The following is a 21,936-nucleotide window of genomic DNA, read 5'->3' as shown; positions in this document are numbered from 1 at the left end:
AAGTATTCAGCATTTTTTTTTTCTTTGCAGGAGAGACTGGATTTCACTAGATTGTTTTTAGGGCATATGTTGGCCTTTTTTTACCTTTCTCAAACTACAATACTGTCTTACATTATGCTAAAGACTGAGTCAATATATCATGGTCAGACATCAGGGCCTGATTTAAGGAAAGTGGCATGTGAACACTTAAATGCCTTAGTCCTCTCTTATGCCAATTCTTGTCAACAAAATACAGTAGAGATTAGCTGGTCATGTGCTGGAAACCTCTTTTTTTTTTTTTTTTTTTTTCCTACAGAGCTCATATTGTGACTGTTAATAGCTTCCTGTAATATAGCACTTTGTGTGGAGGAGGTTCAGATAAGTAGTATGTAAAGCCTTGGATGTCTTCCAAGGTAGTTTATAGTTTTTTCTATTGATAGTAATGTGTCTGTCATTGTGTTACATGCCTGACCTGCTGGATCAAACGTTTGTTCAGAGAGCAGTGGAACCAAAACAGCTGCTTCGCTGTGGGTGTGCACTCAAGGCCCTGCACCTTGCCACAGAGTGCTGTGGCAGCAACTCTTCCCATCCCTGGCTGCGTGGTGCTGAGTGGTGTACGTGCTGAAAGGCAAAGCTTTGGACCACCTTTTCCTCGGGAGTTGCACTGTTGGGTCTCTCAGCTAAGTCTACCTAGATGCTGGATTTCATAAAACATCTGAGATAATTACATTACTATAGATCTTTCTTTCAAGTACAGATCCAAAAGAAACTGGGCAGACAGTATGACTTTGTATGCCTCGTTTGGTTGGAAAACACTGAAATTAAAGAACATTGTTCAGTGAATTAGCTTTTCTTTCTTTGGCGACTATATGAGTAAATGGTTATTGTTGATTTTTCTCTTAATTCTCTCTGTGCACTATTGAAAGGTGAACAAAACATGCACACTTGAAGTAGAGGTAGGGATTATTGTTGCCTTGTATGCACTACAAACACTACAGCAGGATGTAGAAATATAAGTCAATAGTACAGTGTGACATGATTGATTCATGTCCACATTGTAGTATGCTATAACTAGTTTAATTTTTCTATGAAAAAATAATATATAAACACAGAAAATAAAACCTACTGCTCAGGCCAGTGAAACATCTAGTCCTGGCACGGTGTGTTTAACAGGGGCAATAGCATGCCACCCAACTTCTGTATTGGAAAGGCACATCCTTGTCTGTTTCCTCTAGCAGCTGCTCAGGACATGTTGTCAAAGGCATTATCTAATCCCTTTTTAAACCTGCCACTGCTATTTGCTTTCACAGCCTCCTGTGACAACAAATTCCATATGCTCAATATCCACTGTATAAAAAAGTACTTGATCTGTTTGAAACTTAACTTCTACTAGCTTCAATAAACATCCCTATTTCTGGTAGTGTGCTACTTGGTGAATAGTAATTTTGCCTTCACTTTATCTGGTGCTCTGATGATTTTTTTTCCTCTCCAAACTACAGAGTCCTATTTTTTATTTCTTTTTTTGGTCTCTCTTCTTAAACCAAGTGTTTCAGCCTCTTAATCATTTTTATTGTCCTTTTTTCCTAATGGTTTCTGAGTTCCTGTATCTGTGTGACTGCTTGCTCATACCTGCTGGTAGATTTTTTTTTCTTCCTTAATAGAATTTTAACCTGTTTTTCTCAACATATTCTCTGAATTATCAAGAATATTTTGAAATTTTAATCTAGTCTTCCAGCATGCTTTCAATATATTCTGTTTTTTTTGATTGAAAACTTAATCAGCACATTTCCTTTCTATTCCATAATTTCGATTATTGATAAAAGCATGAATATATATATGCAGCACAATCATCTGAGTCACTTCTAAAATGTCTTCAATTTTTTTTTTCAATGAGAGTGATATTCCATCCAGTTTTTTCTCTCTCCTATAATAATCTGGATTAAGTTTGTAGAGTTTGCAAGAAAGTTTTTATTAAAGGTCAACGTATATGTTATTTTCAGCTTCTCCAGCAGGATAACAAGGTTTATGAGTAGGAAAGATGGAAATCAAAAATGATTAATGTGACTTTTTCTTGACAAAATTTCTTATCTTCTGGGTGTTTACATGTAATGGCTTCATTATGTGTATGTTACAGAGATATCTGCTGTGAAGAAAGTTAAAGCTATGAGACATTGAAATGTTCTTAACAGCCTTTGAGCAATGGGAATGCAGTGAAGATGGAGGGTGTTTTCTTGCTCTCATTGTAAATTCTGCTTGGATAGCCCTGGATCTGATGCAACCTTAACTGACACAGGCTATCATTTTTCTTAATAAAAATAAACAGATAGAGTCCTTCTCAGAAGAAAATCTTCTCCGAGTAGTGCTGTACCGCATAGTCATTGTGTGCAGGTTTTGCTCTTTTTCTTGCTCTCTACCTGGGGATATAACAGCATGAAAAATACCATGCTTTCATTTAGTAAATGCAGTATTTGACCGGATTTTATTTTTTTAAACAATGGTTTTGTTTAAGGTGGATGAGGCAGGTGAAAGAAATGCACTTTGCTCATGAAGTGGAAAATAGCGGCTTTTTTTGACAGTCCTCATTTCCGCAGGGTTTATTTCTCATTCTTTCTAAGCTTTGAAGAAATCTGTCTGTCATGTAATAAAATCTTAGGGCTCATGCTGGAAAGAAGTCTGCACTTCTTGAGAGTGAAACTCTCAGCCATCCTTGTCCTCTGATGCTCTGTGCCCAGGTTTCATAGCACCTCCAGCAACCTTCAAATGTATACAAGGTCACAGCAGGAAAGAATGAAATACTGTCTCTCTTTTCAGCACATATGGGAAGGAAAAAGATTATATGGCAGCAGGAGAGAATTAGCTAGGCATCAGTAAGGTACCAACGCATGGGGCAGGTTACCTGAAGAGAATGGAGGATCTCTTTCAACTGGAAATTTTTTAGAACAAACATATTTTAGAAGCAGTATTTGTCTAAATTAATTGTGTATGTGGAGAGATGGACTACATAAGCTTTAGAGGTCTTTCGATTGTATTCCGTAACTAAGTGCTGAAGACCGAAAGCTTGAACACAGGGTTTTTAGGCAAGTACTGAAAGCAGCAAGAGGATAGGTCTGATAAGCTCAGATCCCCGTTGCCAAGGGGCCGCACAACACCATAGCATCAAGCAAACGGTTTGCCCAAGCTCATCCATGCAAGAGCCTGAAGGAGCAAATCTAACAAATTCCTTATAGCCTCTCTGCAGCGTGAGTTCTTCTGTGTTGAATTAATTTATTTCAAGAAGCCTGCTACTACTCACATGTGCCTGTGAGCACATGCACACAGTGGAATAGAACAGCGGCATGGGCTGTTCTGATCTATTATAACTGGAAAAAGCCTATTATAAAATTGTCTGCAGTGTTGGTGGCAGTGCATGATAATTAAGATTTATTACCATTGTCAAAAGAAAGGCTCTGGAGACTTACTTGTTGCCAGTAGCTATTTTAGTTTATTTGTTTTCTAATATAAACATTAATTTGAAGATAAGCAATATTCAAATATTCATTCCTAATGTAACATATAGATTTAAAAGCTGGCAAAAATCACCACTCAGCAAGAGTAATTTCAAGATGAACTGTAAAAACATTCAGAATCCTCTTTACTATTTGTATGTTTTTGTTTTGTTTTGTTTTTTTTTTTTTTTAAATGATCTTTACCTGGCCTTTCAGGTCTGTGACAAAAATGTGGGATTAGGAGAATAGTAAACTTGGAAACTTTGCTTATTTATTTATTTAATATTTTGTGCTATCCTTAGTTCAAAGAAAAAATATTGTTACAGTTTAATAAGGTTCCTTTATAGCATGTGTGGATTTAAAAGGTCCCCTACACTACTTGTGAACATGCTGTTAAGCTGGTACTTAAGAAAAAGTAAAATAACTCATCTAATATGACTGACAAAGAGGAATGCTTTGATACAGATCACCTGTGTAAATAAGAGCAGTAAATTAGATGTATGTAATTCTGTCTTTATTTTAGTGCTGGTAGAGTAGCAGTGGTCTTATTAGTGGTGCTAATGGTACGCTGCTCTAATAAGAAGCAGTCAAACTGGAGAGCTTGGCAAGCTGTGCATGCTCAGAACTGAAAGAATAGGAATTTAAACTTTACACAAACTTAGACTACAACACTGAAGTCTAGAAGCCTTGACTATATTCCCTGAATTTATGTGGAATGGGATTCAAAGCTAGATTTCCAACCTAAATGATTCTATGATTATTTTGGCCTCCCCTTTCCATGTTCCTGGAACAAAAACACCTGGATATTGCTACCATAAAACGTCCTGGTAGTGAAGACACTTCAGGCATCGGTTTCACTTGCCCTTATTCTTCTTCCTCTTGTGATACTGTATCATTTTGGATCTGCTGTAGTTTTTTGGCCTTTTAGGTTTAAGGTGCTCACAAAGGTTTTCAGGGACGTTTTAGGGCGATATAAGGTACTGCAGGCTCCCTTCAGTGAAACATCTCTTGATGCCTCAGCCTGGCTGGTCCAGCCTTGAAGGCTCACGTGCTCCCTCCTGGCCCTGAGGCCCCTGGGGTGCTCAGTTGTGCTGCTGCTTGCATGGAGACACAGCAAGAGGATGGGAGGCAATACCTGAAGCGGTGCCACACAGTCATTTGTATGGTGCTAGGATTTGTACAGAGCTAGGATGCCTGTTGCTGCAGTTTAGCCAAATTTTGATCACAGTATTGGGCTCAAGACTGTTTCCAGTGAGTAGGATGACTGCAGTCATCCTGTTACTAGAGTGAACCGAGCGCTAGTGGCGTGAGCTGTGCTGGCTCACGGCCTCTGTCCTTAGGGAGAGAGAACAAGTCCTGGCTCTGTTTAGCTTGCTGGTATAGGAGTAGCCTTGAAATCTTGCTGCCATGGAAATAAAGACAGTGCTTGGAAGAAGCTGCATTGGTTTCTGCAAATACCCTTAGAGAACTGTAGCAAATTGCATGAGGGAGGTGGTCTCAGTGAGAGGATGATGTCCTACTGGACATGTGACTGCAGCTTTGGTTTTGGGCACCCAAATGCAGTCATTTCTAATTTTTATTCTTATGTTACCATGACTATACCTAGCAGCAAAAAGGGAAAAAAAAAAAAAAAAAAGCCCAAACTGTATTTGTTTATTTGTTTCAGGAGTAGATTTTACAAATGCTTGAAAATTTTCTTTCTCATAAGTTGGCCTTTTCTTTATGCAGACATGGAAAAGTTCTTGCTAGTCTGAAGTATATTACCTCTTAAAATAAGTGTCAAAAGCAATGTAAATACTATAAAGTTGTTTTCAAGGCACAAGCATTAGGTTGATTGCTTTCTTATGCATTTTCCCTCTTTCCCATTCTTTATAAAACCTTTTTGAATGTGAAATTTCATTTACAGGGCAATAATGAAAATTAAGAAAATAACTATGGTAACAAGTTAGATTTTTGCACAAAAACACATTCAATAAAATTTTTTCTTAAATAGAAAAACACACTATATTTAAACAGTAGGTTTCAGAATAAAAATAATCTTTATTCGTGCAGCTATGTAAATGGCATGTCAGGAGATTCTGGAGAAGGTTTCACATTTATCTAGGGCTGTAAACACTTGTATCCCATTTAATGCTGCGGGATTTCATATTGAAGGGTAAGGACATGCTATGCTGTGTTTAATTTCCTCTCAAACGCCGAGAGCATTGCCTGTTGTATTGACCAGCGGTCTCCCACTGTTTCCTTGAATCCCATCTAACATCTGTGAATTTGTTTTCCTTCTATTATAAGTGCTGTGGGGCAAGGACTGGCCAGTGTCTCAATTGCTGTGAGGATTATAACAATGCCAGTTACTTTGTGTAGCAATAAAAAGGACTTTGTCCTTCAGTCTTCTTGCAATTACATGTTTTATTCCAGCCAAACGCAACAAAACTCTCAAGGCTTTTGATTGCAATGCTGAAGTGTGTATTGTATCTGTGATGTTCAATCAGAAAATATGCAGTTAATGTGAGAAACATTATTTTAATGTATACTGCTTTCGTTGTGGTACAAACAGAAGACAGTTTAAATTATGAATATTATTTATGACATGAATTATTTAGCAGTGTCTGAGAAATATAAAATACATCAAGGTGATATGTTGAGGAAGGTTTTGAGGCTGTTTTCATCTCGAGGTGTGTTTCATGTTGACAGCTATGGCAGTAAGATCTTCAAAGAAGTTTAGATCTTATTTAAAATTTGTAGAGTCTCAGGTCATTGACTGGAATGTGCTCACCCCATTAAAACTTTTTTAATCTTAATCTCTTTCAGTCCCAGCAAAGATGCATTGTGATCTTTGCACTGGTATGCTGCTTTGCAATTCTGGTTGCACTGATATTTTCGGCAGTGGATATTATGGGAGAAGATGAGGATGGACTCTCAGAAAAGAACTGTCAAAATAACTGTCGGTAAGAGGTAACAAACAAAACTTCTCTTTTGGGGTGGATAAGAATATATATGTGCTATACAATGATGCATAATAACTACCATAATCCTGTGGTGTAATTGGTAAGAGTAGGAAACAGGAAAAGATGGTTTCTTGCTTTAGAGGTTTATTTGACAAAATAAAGCACACACCTTTTGAAATTGTTTTTGGTGCTGTGTTTTGAGCAAGGCCCTTGTACTAGTTCAATTTTTTGTAAGCGTGGGTCGAAGTCCTTTACGTTTCAGTAAATGAGGACTGAAGTGGCTCATGCTGCTCCCAGTTCCACCATATCTTTCTTTCACAGGGAAGGTCACTGATCACCTTCGACCTAAGGCTGCCCCTTTTGTATAGCCTATTCCTGCTCATTGCACTCCCTTTACATGCACAGTGTCTTGGCTGGGAGCTGTGAGGAATTAGTGATACAGACAGAAAGAATGGAGTATTGATTGTATTAGATTAAGGTTTGCCTCAGACACCTGCCATGGTTTTGCATCTCTTTCAACCTTAAATTGAAGTAGGTGATTAGTTTTTTCAGGCTTTTCATTTCCAGCCTGTGAATTTCATTCTACCTCTCCTCACTGGCAGGCTCCTCCACAAATCTGTTTGTCAGTGATGTCCAGTGCTTTTTCTACATCGTATTGTCCAAGGCCCTCTTCTGTTCTCTGGCAAGGCTGGTTTAAAGAAAAAGACAACAAAACAACAACAAACATTTGTGGACTTTGTTCACAGTTGTATTCTGCTTTTCTTCGAGGATTTAACTTGCATGTAGAGCACCCTCAGTGACTCAGTTTGTGGGAGAACAGTTGCCCTTAAGTAACTTCTCCATTCTCATGGGGTCACAGAACTGCCTGGGTGGGGAGGGGTCTCTGGGGCTCTCCCAGTCCGCCCCGGCTGATGGCAGGCTCGGCTATAGATGGCTGTTCAGGGTTGTGCCCAGCTGGGCTTAGTGTAGCTCCAAGGGTGGGCTCTGCGGCCACCCTGGGCAACCTGGTCCAGTGGCTGTGGCTGACCGCTCCACAGGATGCGTTCAGAATCTACCCAGCTACCAGTGGCCTATGGTGAGTTGGAGAAATTGATGTTTGTTTTTTAGTATAAGCTAATGAAATGTTAATGTCTTTTAGAGCCTTCTCTTCTTGTTTCTGGAAGTTGTTCATTTTGTGTGCAGCCTCTTTGGGGACAGTATCTTAATATCTTTCTATGGTGCAACTGTTACTGCACAGTCAGTAGCACTTCACAGTCCAGTAACAAAGCAAAGAAAGTTTCTTCAAATTTGCTTTCCTGAATATTCTTTCAAATATTACATACCTGTATCCTGCAGGCAGCTGTGTCCTGAAACCCATTCTGTTGACACCATGATTCCAGGACTTCATTTTTCCAGCATTTTATTTTTATTTTTTTGTAAAATTACTTGGCCCGAATCTGTTCATTTTCAGGTATGCCCACGGTTCTGGACAGCCTTCTAAGATCTTGTCTGAATTTTCTAGAGTTCAGTTAGCTTTCATTTCCCCATCAGGGTCTTAGGTACTCTTTACTGTGAGTTGTTGCCTTCCAAAATTTTTAAAGATACTGTATGTGTCACCTCTACACCCACTTCTCTATGTGTGAATCTTTGACAGAACTAGGTCAGATGAGGAGAAAGTCTTTCTGCTCATTTGCTTCAATTTGCACATGACTTTAGTTGTGGACTGTGCTTGCTTCTTAGTTTTTTAAACTAAAGGTTCCACGTTTTGTCCCTAGTCCTAGCCAAGGAAGAATTTATTCTTCACTTTGTATTTTTCAAATGAAAAAAAAATAAATCAAGAGTGGGAGTGACGTTCAGTGCTATTGTGAACTGGCATATGATCGTTTCCATGTCTAAGAGGTTAACTGCTTTTGTCTCTTGGTTTGCAATACACCAGTCTGTCTTTCCAAAGAACACTCATCTCTGCTCAGTTCTTTGTTGGTTGGCGTGTGTCATTCTTGTTTCTCTTGGACTGCGTAAGAGGAGCCTGGGCGTAAATCCGGCACGCTGTTGTTAACCATTAGAGTCGATGAAACTGTTCTGCATTTACAGTGATAAAAGTGATCTCAGAACCCAGCTCTATTTTAAGATGCCTTTCACAGAGTGATTCAAGTGCGTGATCTAGCTACTAATACTTGAACCAGAAGGCACATCAATGCTGTGTCTATAAACTGCCTAAACCATTTCTAATAACAGCTATTGCAGTATCCAAGTGCTGGCAGCTGCTACCTACTAACATTGAATCCTTCTTTACGTGATGAAAATGGGCTCCTTTTTGTGTTAAATATATTGCAGACTTAACTGAAGTGCTGTAAGATCAATTGCTGTGTGGCATATATTTAGTACTTGGGGTAAGCACTTTTAATAAGTAAGACAAGAATTATTGAATTCTTACATTTCTGCTGTGTGAGTACTTTCACTGAAATTCAGGAACAGGTGCTTACATTTGCAGGATGTGCTGAGAAAGGATGGCAATAGAATGTCATTTTTTCAGATGAAATTATTATCAAGTACAAGTTTATGTGTATGATCCTTTTTTTTTTTTTTTTGTGAAGAAGCTTGATGGGAAAGAATGCTATTGATTTGACAAGAATTTGTATGATGGTTTGTTAAAGGCTTTCATCTTCTGAAAATCAACTTCATTTCTGTGTTTTGATTCTAAAGGAAAATATAGCTAAAATAGAACTGTGGTCTAGAATAGTTCTTCAGCTAGAAATTTTTGGAGCTTTTGCCAAAAAAAAAGTGAGAATTGAGAACTGGGGGGGGGGCGGGGGGGAGTAAAAGGAAGACATTTTTAGAAGTCCAGATCTTTTTCTAGCCTGAGAGAGAAATCAGTGAATTATGTTGTAAGCAGTATTTTCACATAAAGCCTCTACATCTTCTTTATGTTGTTGTGATTGCATTGTTCAGAAATACAAATACAACCTTCCGGATTGGTTTGCTGTAATTCAACATGAGACTCCTTTTTTATTAATCCTTAAACTTGGACTACATTAGGAATACTTAGAAGATATGTTGTAAAAAAACCCTTCCCCTTTACTGATGTACTTATTTTTCTTGGGAATTTTATAACAAAAACTTCTCAGGGAAGTGGAGGAGCAGGCTTTTTTGCATGTCTTCGCCATCACTGAAAGGATTGTTACTGCCCGTCTAAAAGCACACAAAGGAAATAGCAATTTGAAGAAACGAAACTAAGTTTGAAACCAGAACTATTAATTATAATTTGTAATCTTTGAGCTTTTGCTGAAAAGCTCAGCCTGTGATTGAGAACTAAAAAACGTTTTACCTTACAGACCATTTTTGACTGTCACAATGTGAAGTCAGATTGCTGGAAGCTACAAAACCATTTTGCATTTTGTTTGTTACATGGGCAGACAAATTCAATATTCGGTAATATTGAGTAGATTCAGTATTTAACTAAGAAATGACTGAAACTCTTGTTGTTCATTTCATGTGTAAATACAGAATTATTTTGATTATTTTTAAAAATCTTGCTTATGATGATATAATCCAAAAAGTACAAATTTATAATTTAAAAGAAATTACAACTCTCTCCTAGTAATTGAGGGCAAATACATGTACTCATCAGAATAATCACCAAGAACCATTCTAAAAATTACTGTCTCCTACTGAAACACATGGCGCCATTCAGAAAAAGATCTGGGTGGGGGTGGGGAAAGGTCTGTAAAATTGGTCTGGCAGACGAATTCTGGCTTCAGAATTGAAATTAGAATCTGAGTTCTGCTGACTGGAAAATTGTATTGGTTTAGATGAAATAATGCTCTGTATACTCGTTTACAGTCTCCCATATAAATTTCATACCTTGAGTTACTTATGGAGAAACTGGCTTACTGAAAGTAGTAGTATATTTTTTAATTTATTTTTATTTTTTTCAGTTGGACCAGGTCTGTTAAGAGGCATCTTTTTGCTTCAGAGAATGCAGTACACTCTTGGCTTGGTTCCACATAATTTGATTTTAGAATGCTGGACTTAACAAAGTACAAATGGCTTTTGACCCTTTCTATTAAAAGGAATGCCAACTGATTGACACTTAGGGATTTAAAAGAATTAGTAATGACCGTGAAAAGTGGAATTTTTACAGTTTGCGCTTGGTATGGGATACAAATAGTTCTCCTGAGACATCCATAATAATGTTGTTAGGCAGCCCTGATGGATGAGGCTGGTTAAGAGCATATGCTTAGCAGTCCAGGACCTTTGCCTGTCTTGCCCTGTGTCCATTAGACAGTGCAGCTCAAAAATTAGATTATCGTAATTTGAAAATAGTACTTTTTAATGGCTGATCTCTTTTAAATAAATCTTGGCTGGCCTCTGGCATAACAACGTTAGCTGAAACTTACGTGGCTGTGTTAAAACTAGCTGGTGAACTTTAAAAATGACAATCTGGGAAACAGAAGAAATTACAGATGATAAGAGAGGGTCTCTGTTACCTGAAGTGTTTGAACTAAGGTCTTTTTGATCTATTACTGGTAACTTCAGCTGTTCAATAAGCCTCCTTTTCTGCCTGTTCCTGCTGATAGTGATGCTAGAGATCCTACAGAGCTGGCATACACCCTTAGCTCTCCTTGTCTGGCCTGTCCGATGTCCACTGAAGCAGAGATAGCAGGTAGCTCCTAGTAGATCTTCCCTCTGGCTTGCAGTTACAGTTGGACAGTTACCATGTGTTGCTTTGAGCTTTGTTAGATATTCCTTTATTCTCAGGTTGTGAGAGAGGGCCCACGGTTTTGTAAAGCAATAAATCACAAAAATTTAAAAAAAAAATCTCTGGTATTTCTCTCAGTAGAGTTTTGCAGGACTACTAAGTGAGCATACTGCAGCACAAATTTACGTTGTTTTACCTTGGAACTGCTTTGCCCCTGGCTGATTGTGGGGGAGATTTTTCCTGCGCTGCGTGGGTTCTGAACATAGCAAGGTTTATATTGACTGATTTCTATTTAATAAACAAACTATGACAGGCATAATAATTAAATGTCTAAACAGAACAAGATGCTCAGATTTTGAAAATAAGCCTGTTAAAGAGCAACTGAAGATTTCTATTTACAAAACACTTAGGCACTTGGCATAAAACTGCCTTCTGTCAACATGATGACTGTTGTCCTCCTGTTTTGGGGGTGATAGAGAGAGTGAGCTATAAAACTACTTAATTTTTTAAATGTTCCATATTTTCAGTCATTTTTATTTTTGCATCAGAATAAGGAACACCCTTACTGTTGAAGTTTCTATGTCTGGATGCTGCAAAGAGCTGGTGGACCACCTACCACTTGCAAGGACATTCAACTCAGTGGGCCAGGGAGGGAAGTCAGTAGTACGAAAGATTTGCACCTGTGGAAGCTCTACCTTTCCTGCCTTTTTTTTTTTTTTTTTTTTTTCATTTTTTAAAAACGTATTCCAATGGAAAAGATGCTCTGTTAATGATTCTTCAGTGTCAGTGAATAAGATTCTCTTTCGTCTGTTCCTGCCCTAATACCTAAAAAGGGTTGATTTTGTTTTGCATTTACTTTCAGCTATAAAGAATGCTTTCACAAATTTAAAAAAAAAAAAAAAAAAAAAGTGCCAAAACTCATCAGTATGTTCTGTGTAGATATTATTCTACTACAGTACTGACAGAAGGTAGTTCACCATTAATTATGTTGTATGGATGGGTTTGGGTTTCAACGCATTTTGTCCAAATTCACAAGCCATTATTTTTCACCCACTCTTTGTTCAATTAAATCCAATGGTGTCCTTTGGAGTTTGATGGATTGTGTTAGAGGCTCCTTAAGGCAGCTTTTTCTGTTATGCTAAGCGTTGTTTAGGGTGTAATACAGAAATTGATGTCTTTTCGTATTCTTGTGATTTATACATTTAAGTATGTGTTTCTTGGTTCATGACTCAAGATTTGTGAACTTGCCTCAGATAAAATGTTCCACCCATAGCAGAAATCACATTATTGCATGGATCCTGAGTATTGTGGATGGGATAAAGGGACAATTCTGCATACCAGAGTGGCCTTTTCTTCTTTTTAGTCTGCTGGCAATTCTCTATTATCAAAGCTGCTTTTTTTTTTTTTCCTTTGTTTTACTTTTTTTTTTTTTTCCCTTCTTAACTTAATATGTGCAGAAAACTCAAATTATTTCTTCCCAACAGGACTCATAAAATTTCCATGGTAATTTTCTTTACCGGATTTTAAGCCTGTTCTAAGAAGAGTTATTAAATCTAAAATTATTGGTCATTCTTCTGATCTTGAAGACTGATTTGCCACATATCAGAGGCTTTTATTCTCCCTGTTGAGAATAGCTATCCAACTTAATAAAGCTCCCCGGTAAATCTTTCTTCCTTTCCTCTGTGGAAAAAGGCATTAAAAGTGGCTAAAATTCCCAGTAGGATCTGTCTGAATTGATGCTCTATTGCAGGGAGACTTGTGTGCTCAGCCAGGGCTGGTGCTGCCTTAGATCGTACCAAGCACCTGTTCCAGTGACACCATTTAGTTTAATTGCTGCTCCACCTTCCCGCCAGCATAGAGAAGTACTTATTACCCTGTCAGTTTACAGGAGATTTGTGGAGGTCTGTGTCTAATGCTATAATGCTTCTGTGAGTGTCCTTTCAGCTAGTGTGAGTTGATACTCTTCAAGAATACAGGTCTAAGACACTAGACACTGCCTCTGGTGACCTGCTGTGGACGTGGCTGGGTGCATTTCCCAGAGCAGCTGGGCAGTGTCACAGTTACAAAAAAGCTGTCGGGGTGTCAGTGGGGGGAAGCCCTTTCAGCATCCCAGAGATAGCAGTATTGTCTGGTTGGCTAAGCTGGAGCTGACGGTGTCATTTCCAGCCACATGCAGCACACTTTGCCAGTTGTAGCACTGAAGTTCAGTCAGATAGTGGTGGATCTTCATATTAATGCCTCACTGGGAGGCACAGAGGGGACTTGATGGCTGAGGTTTGCTAGGACTGTTCTCTTCAGATGATCTGTATGTGTTTCACTAGGATATACTAGACTGAAACTTTCAGGATTTCCTTCTTGATTTTGTTTTTTCTCATGTTAATACATGGCAATATATTCTGATACTGGTCCAGAGGCACTGGTCTCTGTATGTCCACGTCTCTTTGGTAGTCCACAGCATCAGTGTCTGTGCTTAATGCCTCAGATACAAAGTACTCTTGCTTGCTGGGCAGCTGAACCTGTTTGTATTCTGTAAAACAAACAAGTAAGAGTTTTGTTCCTTTATTCAGCTTTCTCACATCCAGCCCTCCTGATCAAGATGAAAAAATGTACTGGAGATCTTGATCCATCTTATTGCCAGTACTATCTTTTCATGTTATATTTTAGATTTTTTTTCCTTCATGTATTTACTTCCTGTCAACCTGAGCGGAAAACAGAAAAATAAAGCACAAATACCAGCCTTCATTTCTGCAGGATGCAATTTCCCATATGTCATTTACTCTGTATTTAATGGCCTGCCTTTCAAAAAAAGACTATTTGAAAATGATTGTACAGCTCAAAGTGAGTTTTCATGACTGAGAACGTAATAATCTGTTAATTTTAAATCTGTTTTCTTCACATTCTGTGTATTGAAATGGTTCTTCTAAGAGCCATCAGTGATTTGCGTGCCTTCTGATATGAGGGGGAAGATTCATCATGCCTCTGAGACTAAATTTCTGATGAGCATTTAATGACACATTAGATGTTTTAGCTTTGACTTTTTACTGTTTTTCTCCTAGATCTGCTTGGGACTCTGAGAATATATTGATATCTGAGCACAGATGATATTCTGGTATCTTTTGTTAACTTGGCAGGCATATAGCTAATCGATCTTCATTGATCTTGCAACACATTTATTTTAAAATGATTGGGAAAATAAAAGGAGGTTTTAGTATTCTTTGTTGTTATCTGTGAAAGTATTCTTTGTTGTTATCTGTGAAATACCTCCTCAAGCCAGCTGGACTTGAATCAGTCTCTAAAATAATACGTTTTAGAGCTCAACTTCTACTGGCTTTGTACTGAAGAAAAATGTAGTTTTACAAATGTGAATATATGTAAGTTCATAAAACCTTGAAGTATTGCAGTAGGAAAATGGATAAATGAAAGTACAGTATTTCTTGGTCATGCAAAGCTATAGTTGATGCAATTTTCATCATATGCAAATCTATATGGACTGAACTTATATTTTTTTTATTTGTGTGTGTGTGTGTGTAAAGCGTAAATACAAATACAAGTAACAACAGACAGTAGTCAATCTTCATGCTCCCAAGGTGTCCTGGAAATTTCTATAGAATCTTGCCTTTGTAATTTGAGTGCTGGTAATGCCCTTTGGGAATGGATACTTTGAGTACTTTATTCTTTTCATCTGTGGATTTTTATTACCATTCCTACCTAGAGTATATCTGCTGAATTTGCAGTGCTGATTTCAAATAGTTGCTGACTAAAGATTTTACCTTGAATTTTCCTTCATTGTTTTGCAGAGTAGTTTTATTTGTTCTTGTTGGGCAAGAAGGGCATTAATTAAACTTAAAGGATTGTTGGATTCTGGAAATATCAACATCATATAATATCCTTTTGCTCCTCTTCTGGGAAGAGAGTTCTTACTCAGAAGGTTCTCTTTAAATTACCATTAACATCATAAAACCACATTCATTTATCAGAAAAATAACATCTTTATTCTTGACTGGTTTCTGCAGCTGAGAGCTAACACATCTATCCATTCCAAGTTGTACCAAGATAATCAAGTATTATCTTCTTGGAAGAAACACAGGCTGGGAGAAATGAAGGCAGCAGTCATATTCCCGCTTAATGATTTATGATTATTCAGACCAAATTAATGTTGCTATTTACAGTTACAAAGCATTCATAGAAGAATATCAGGGTTCTGTGGAAGGAAGTAAAAAGACAACGTTTTGTCATTAAAGAAAAAAATTAGATATCCCTATAATATTTATTTGCAATATTTAGGCCTCAAAAAGGGGTTTTATATGATCCTACATGGTCACAAGCTGAAGTAAAATGAAAATATCTCACCAAGTAATTCATATATATGATAGTGGCTATTTACATTATATATGTTGACCTTTTAAGAATCTCAATAAAGGTGATGTGCTGGAAGGCGTTGTGCAGTTTTACAGATGGGTGCACAGTGAATGGGTATCTGCTCAAAGAAGCTGAATAGGCATAACCCAGCTGATGAAGGGCTTGTATAGAGATGCAGGGCATCCATACAGGTCTCTGACACTTAGCTGTTAAATTTTAGAGAATTTTAAAATAAAGGTAATGGTATTTACCCAGGGCTAAAATAAAGCACAGACAAGGGAAAGAGACAGATTTTTTCCAGTGGCTAAACAGGTACCGAGTCAGTGCCTAATAGGTTGTTTTGGGAAATACAAGCCTCTGATTCCTGGCTGATGGATATTCAGGGTATTCCCTGCAGTACACATACCAAAAGAGGGGGGAAAAAAAAAAGATGTTAACACCAAGGACAGAAGCTGGATTTCCTTATTCATGATGGGCAAGAATAGCTTCTCTTATGACAGGCAGCATGGTGTGAGTTGTGTGCCCCTCACAGTCCTCATCTCTGCAAGGAAGGAGACAACCGCCTTGCCGTGGGCAGAGCTGCTCCAGGCAGCAGCTGGGCGGGTTGCCGGCACCGACTGCCAGGACACACTCACTTGGTGCCAGGGAAATGGTTGTGTATCGCTGTATTTGGGAGATTTTTATTATACAAAATCTAATAGCTTTCTAATAACTTATATAACTTACATATTAAATAATTCATAGATAGTGAACATTAGCTAACGATTAAGGTTGTATAAAGAAGCTGTTAAGAAAATAAGCTCAGCAGGAATTATTTTTGTGGATAAAGTAATACTGTGGCATTAAGCTGATATAGAGGTATTTAGAACAGAAATAAAAACAAGGCCAATGTTAAAGCGATTAAACGAGATGAAATTGGCTGGTCTTTCCTCAAAACTAGGTAGAAAGCGAAGTGTGTGTGTGGAGGGGGATAACATTTTTAGTAACTAAAATCAGAGCTTAAAAATGTTTCTCTTTTGATGGAGCCCTTGTCCTTTCATGTCTATAGATTAAGCATCGATGTAGACAAGACAATTGTGAGAGTTTTTAAAGAACCAAATTCCGTAGATCTTCAATTACAGTGTGGTAGTGAACAAGAGAAAACAAAATGATGTGGGGGTCTGTTGGATAATAGTATATATGGCATCCTAGTTAATACAACAATGACAGATACATTTCTTACACAGAACTCAATGGAATCAGTCGCTCTGTTTCATTTTTCAGTGGGAGCTTTATCAATCTGTACCTCATTTTACTTCAGTTCACTTCAGAAGATCCTCAGGATCCTCGTGTTTTCGTGCTTTACACTTCAGCATAACATCTAGCTGTCAATAACACGATAACATGAGCTACAGCTCTGCCCTTTACAAGGGCAAGGATTTACTTTTTTAAGGTGCTGACTGCTGTAACACTTTGGTGGCAGGACAAGGACAGAGGCACGGTGGCTCTGTGCCGCATGGGCAGGACGCTGGCAGGCACTGAGGGGAGAGCACCTTTCCTTTCATTAACTCCAGATCAGTGTAGTTAGACACGTTTCAAGAAGTTTGGCTGTCAACAGTGTGTATAATAAATGGTGGTGTGTTAAATTGTTAATACTTGATCTACAGTTCTCATATGTTGTTGAGTCCTTGGGTGTATATTAAGGTGTTACTGCCCTGTGGCTTAGTTTTCTGCTGGCTTACATTCTAATAAGATTTTGCATTGCAGTAAAAATGCCTTATCATTGCTTTCTTTTCACAGCTTTATTTCCCTTTCCATCCCTTAACAGACTTCTGTAACCTTGTTTTCCTTCTCTTTCCTTTCCTTGTCATTTAGGATTGGCTTTGTGAGTTTTGGACTGTGTTCTTGCATTTCCACTCGGCTTTTCCATCCAGGCCTTTTTGTGGTCTTCTCTCATCCCCCAGTGGCTTAACAAGTGGCAGAAGCTCCATTCCTTGGAACTTTTTCAGGCTCCCTCCTACACACATGCATATTCCCTGCTTTGATGAATTATCTTGAGTCTATATTCAGAGACAGTGTGTCTCCAGGATAAATCTGTGTTGGCCACAGTGCTGCAAATACCAAACAAATCCACAGTGTTATGTGTTAGTATAACTAAGAGAAGAATTTGGCTAATTAGTTCAGAAATGTTTTGGTGCAATTATTAAAGACTGTGTCATGAGATAGCTAACCCAGTGAATATAGTTATATGATTTCAATTTTATTACTTTTATTCAATTTGAATCAAAATACTTAAGCTGTTCTATGCAGGGTTTTTTTTTTGTTTTTTTTTTTTTTTTTTCTGACTGCAATTAGACTTTATTAAAGTGTACTGAAACAACACAGCCAGCTCTGCTTGGGATGCCCAGGGGATGTCTTTTGGGGGGAAGTATGTAGGGCAAGTGTTAAACCAAGAGGAGGAGGTTTGGAGAATTAGCAGAGGGGATTGTGCATGTACCCCTATTATTGGACTCCTAACTTTGTTCACCCACTGACACTGAGTGTCCAGGCACCCTAAGGAAGGGCAGCTGGTGATACTGCAACCCTGCTCTGCCAGCCTGAAGCACTCAGAGAAGCTGCATGTGCTTCCGAGCTGCTGGCATTACTGCTGTCTCCCTGCCCTGGCAGGCTCACCCACCTTGCTTGTACTTTTAGTAACATCCTTTGAAGAAGCACCTTGAAGTCAGACCTGCTGCTGCCCCCGGCTCTGAGTGGAACCCTGGGATGCCACATTTCTCTGATTTTGCTTATGCCTGCTTTCTCAAATCTACACGGTAGTTAGACAATAAAGATCTTGAAGCCTATATACTATGTACAGTTTATGGGGATTGAAGTTGCAATTGGCTATGCTTTTGCTTGTTCATGAGTTCTTTCAGAAAGCTGCTGCTTTTGTTCAGATCAAGTGAAAACCAAGGATTTTAATGGTCCTTGCTACAAAGAGCCCATAGAGCCCTTCTTCTGGCATGCTCATTGTGGGTGAAAGCTGCTGTTTGAATTTTCTGTGGAGTGTAAAGTCTGGTTAGGTCAGCTGGTTTCTTCTGCCTCAGCACCCGTAGGCACTTGTCTCCCAGCAGCCTGCCGTAAGAATCCGCTGACCATCTCGCAATTCTCCCTGCACAGCTGCAAAATCCATTAAAATGTTTTAGTGCTGACAGGCTGAAATGCTGTAAAAATGCAAATTTTCTTCTGCTGAAGGGCAAGATGCCAAGGAATGCTTTTTAAAACATTTCACTGCTGAGTAAGCATTTAGGGGAGTTTTGATACAACTGGAATGTGGAGTTTTAAGCAATGGGGAAGCTTATGCCATCAGTAAGATCACTAACATTTTGGCTGTTTAGTCACTTCAGGACTTTGGCATAGAGTGCTTCCTGTCTTTTTCTTTTTTTTTTTTTTTTTTTTTTTTTTTTTCCCCCAGAAAATAATGAGCTAAGGGGTGGTCTTCTGCTCTCTTAGTGCAGAAAGGAAGGACTGCTTTGTAGTCCCCAAAATGGCACTATCTTCTCCTGACTAAACACTATACTTAGAAGCTCAATAGAAAAGCACTGTAGGAAGGTCAGCTTTAATTCTGCAGATATTTTAACTGCATATGCACTGATGATCCTGTAGAGTAGTGACCAAGTGAAATTCACAGGGTTGTGCCCTTGACTGTCAGTGAAGTATTGATCTGGAGAGATCATTTTGTCTTTTCTTCAAAAGCAAGAAGATTTAATGAAAGTAACAGTAGTTTTGGTGCAAAAGAATGGTGAATGCGTTATCCAGATTTTGAAACAGGCTTTGACCTTTGATCTGAAATTTTTAAAATCATTTTCCTTTTATCTCTCAGATGAAATCATCAACTGTTATGCATGTATTATATTTTCAAGACTCTTTCCAAGGATGCAATTTTCTTCCCTTAATCAGGGGCTGAAAAAAGGGGGGCAGTTGATTGATTACTGTTCTACTTTTTTAACTGTAATAGTGCATCTCCTATAACAACAATGCAATAATTTCATCCTCTGAGACCTCCTTTGCCCCATATGGGCTGTTCAGGTGGAATGTGCATGATACATTCTCTGAAGTATGCTCACCCATATTAAATTACTCAATTTCTTTTGTTGTATTTCAACTTCTCTTTCAAGTTTGTATTAGATGACACATGAGGAAAGCAGGTAGGATTAGCCCTCTGCAGTTGAATGTTTTAATGTGTCTGAGGATTGTTACTGCCATCTTTGGAATGTTTTACACAGGTATAAACACCGAGCCAAAATAATGTCTTCCTTAGATACTTTTTCATGACATTAATGAAGTGCATAGAAAGTGTTTCATGAGCATTGCTTGATTCAGCAATATCAAGAAACAAACAGTAGCTCTTCCTAGTAAAGTTTCCACGGTGATCTCAGCAGTGTAGTTTGTAAATGTGCAATCGATACATATACTTCAATCTTGTCTAATTTTAGTCTGAGCAGCCAGGAAAGAGGCAAGCAAACGTATTTGAAGATTCTTAGAGCATATTCTGAGAAAAATCTGGGTCACACTCTGTTGTTCAATGCAATATATGAAAGCCCCATTAATAGGAGCAAAATCTAAAGAAGGTAGCAGTAATTGTACCTTCCCACCAGAGAATAGAGTCATAGAATAATTCAGGTAGGAAAAGACCTCTAAGGTCATCTAGTCCAACCTTTAACCTAGCGCTGCCAAGTCCACCATGAAACCATGTCACTGAGCTCTACATCTACACATTTTTTTTGAAGACCTCCAGGGATGGTGACTCAACTACTTCCCTGGGCAGCCTGTTCCAATGATGCACAACTGTTTAATTGAAGAAATTTTTCCCATTATCCAATCTAAATGTCCCCTGGTGCAACTCATGGCCATTTCCCCTCATCCTATCACTTTATCAGAGACTGATCTCCATCTCTCTATAGCCTCCTTTAAGGCAATTGTGGACTCATTCATTCAGAAATTCTGGAAGGACATTTAACGCAGCTTCAGAGGCTCAGCAGTACTGGCACAAATGTACTGAGGAAGTATGCACAAATTATGAAAGAGTAGGTTTTCATCTTGAGATCTCAGCAATCACAGACTGCTTTCTTGTAATCCTGTGGTAGTAATCAATGGGCTATCAGCTGGATAACTTCTCACTATACCAAACTCATTGATCCTCAACCTGTATCTGACAAATCATACTTCAAGATAAAGTGGTTATCAGCAGAATCTGGCTGAAAATTAGCTAGAGATATTATGTCGTTAATGTTGTATGTTTTATCTTAGATATTGAGCTAATATGTTTGTGGAATATTTAAGTGTTATGATCAGAAATACAGTTCTCTGTTTTTTCACTTCCCCTAATTACGTTGACTTAGTATGCCATTAGATAACTAGACCATGCGTAGAAGTTTTTGGAAATAATTACTTGTATATTCCTTGCTGAAAACTTAGATTTTCTAGTGCTATTTGTTTCTATTATATGTGGAAATAAACTGGAGCTGTCATGTCTAGAATCTTAACACATAAATTCTGAGTTTGTTATTTCTATAACCAAGGTGAATTTATTTGAAAAATCCACTAAAGATAACAAAAGCTTTGAATCTAGCCTGTAAACATATCCACAAACAATAAAAGGTTTGCTTTTATTTTCTTTGGGAGGTACATAGATGTGATGTTTAATCAGTAGCAAAGATCAAAGAGTAACCCCCCATTTTCTAAATCTTGCCTTTTATTTAAAACTAGCTTATTTCATATTGCAAGTCAAGAGAAGGCCTACATAATCAGTTCCTTGTTGCATCTTCTCTCTCCCTCCCTTATGTCCTTCAGCTCCAGCAATCCATCATGATGATGGTATATAACATTTTTTTTCTTCCAGGTTTCAGGTAATGAGAATTTATTGAACTCATACTGCTATGTGGCAATGAAGAGGGGCATTTGTTTGACATTTTCAAGCATAATGAACTCCCTGTGCCTCTCACCATCTCAGGAGGCAAGAATGCTGATTGGCCTTTTATTAATAAAGACTATAGCATGGGACTCTCTTCATTAGGAAGTTAGGAGTGCAAGATAGCTGGAGGTAAAGTGAAAAACAACTGAGCCTTAGTTATTGCTTCTTAATCCCCAGGAAATATTATGTTTCTGTGCTGTAATCTTTGTTCAAATTCAGAAGCAGTCGCAGAATTTTGAGATACGTTTCCTGTGACTATCTTTCCTTATTGAGGGCATGTTATAAATGTTGTCCCATTGTTCATTACCGATGTTTTAGAAAGCTAATGCATGCTAGAAGATCGTCACATTACACGCACTGCGTGGTGAGCATAGATTTGCATGGAATGCCTGATTGCATGAGGTGTAGCAGAAATGAAAATTGCCCATCTCTGCAGCAGAATGAGGAAAAGATAAATGATCTTTACTTATTTTGTCTGGAACATGTTTTTTCATCTTTTTAAATCCTTGAAGGCTGTTTTCTCTTGCTTATGCAGCTGCAAGTTGCAGCTGCAAGTTG

General features: G+C 38.2%; 1 protein-coding gene across 2 annotated transcripts in view; it reads left to right on the top strand.

Moving 5' to 3' along the window:
• PLD5 (phospholipase D family member 5) overlaps positions 1-21,936 on the top strand; it is a gene marked incomplete at both ends in the record, with an annotated part of 170,899 nt that overhangs the window by 60,800 nt on the left and 88,163 nt on the right. The window contains one exon of one of the 2 annotated variants that reach the window (XM_084284035.1): positions 6,273-6,409. In XM_084284035.1, the coding sequence (XP_084140161.1) occupies positions 6,273-6,409 (137 nt within the window). Of the gene's footprint in view, positions 1-6,272; positions 6,417-21,936 lie in introns of those variants that run through there. The other variant, XM_084284036.1, reaches the window with a different exon arrangement.

Source organism: Netta rufina (assembly GCF_964035555.1).
Source record: "Netta rufina genome assembly, chromosome: 3".
Taxonomy (NCBI): domain Eukaryota; kingdom Metazoa; phylum Chordata; class Aves; order Anseriformes; family Anatidae; genus Netta; species Netta rufina.
The sequence above is the reverse complement of the archived record's forward strand: the minus strand, read 5'-3'. Positions and strand labels throughout refer to the sequence as shown.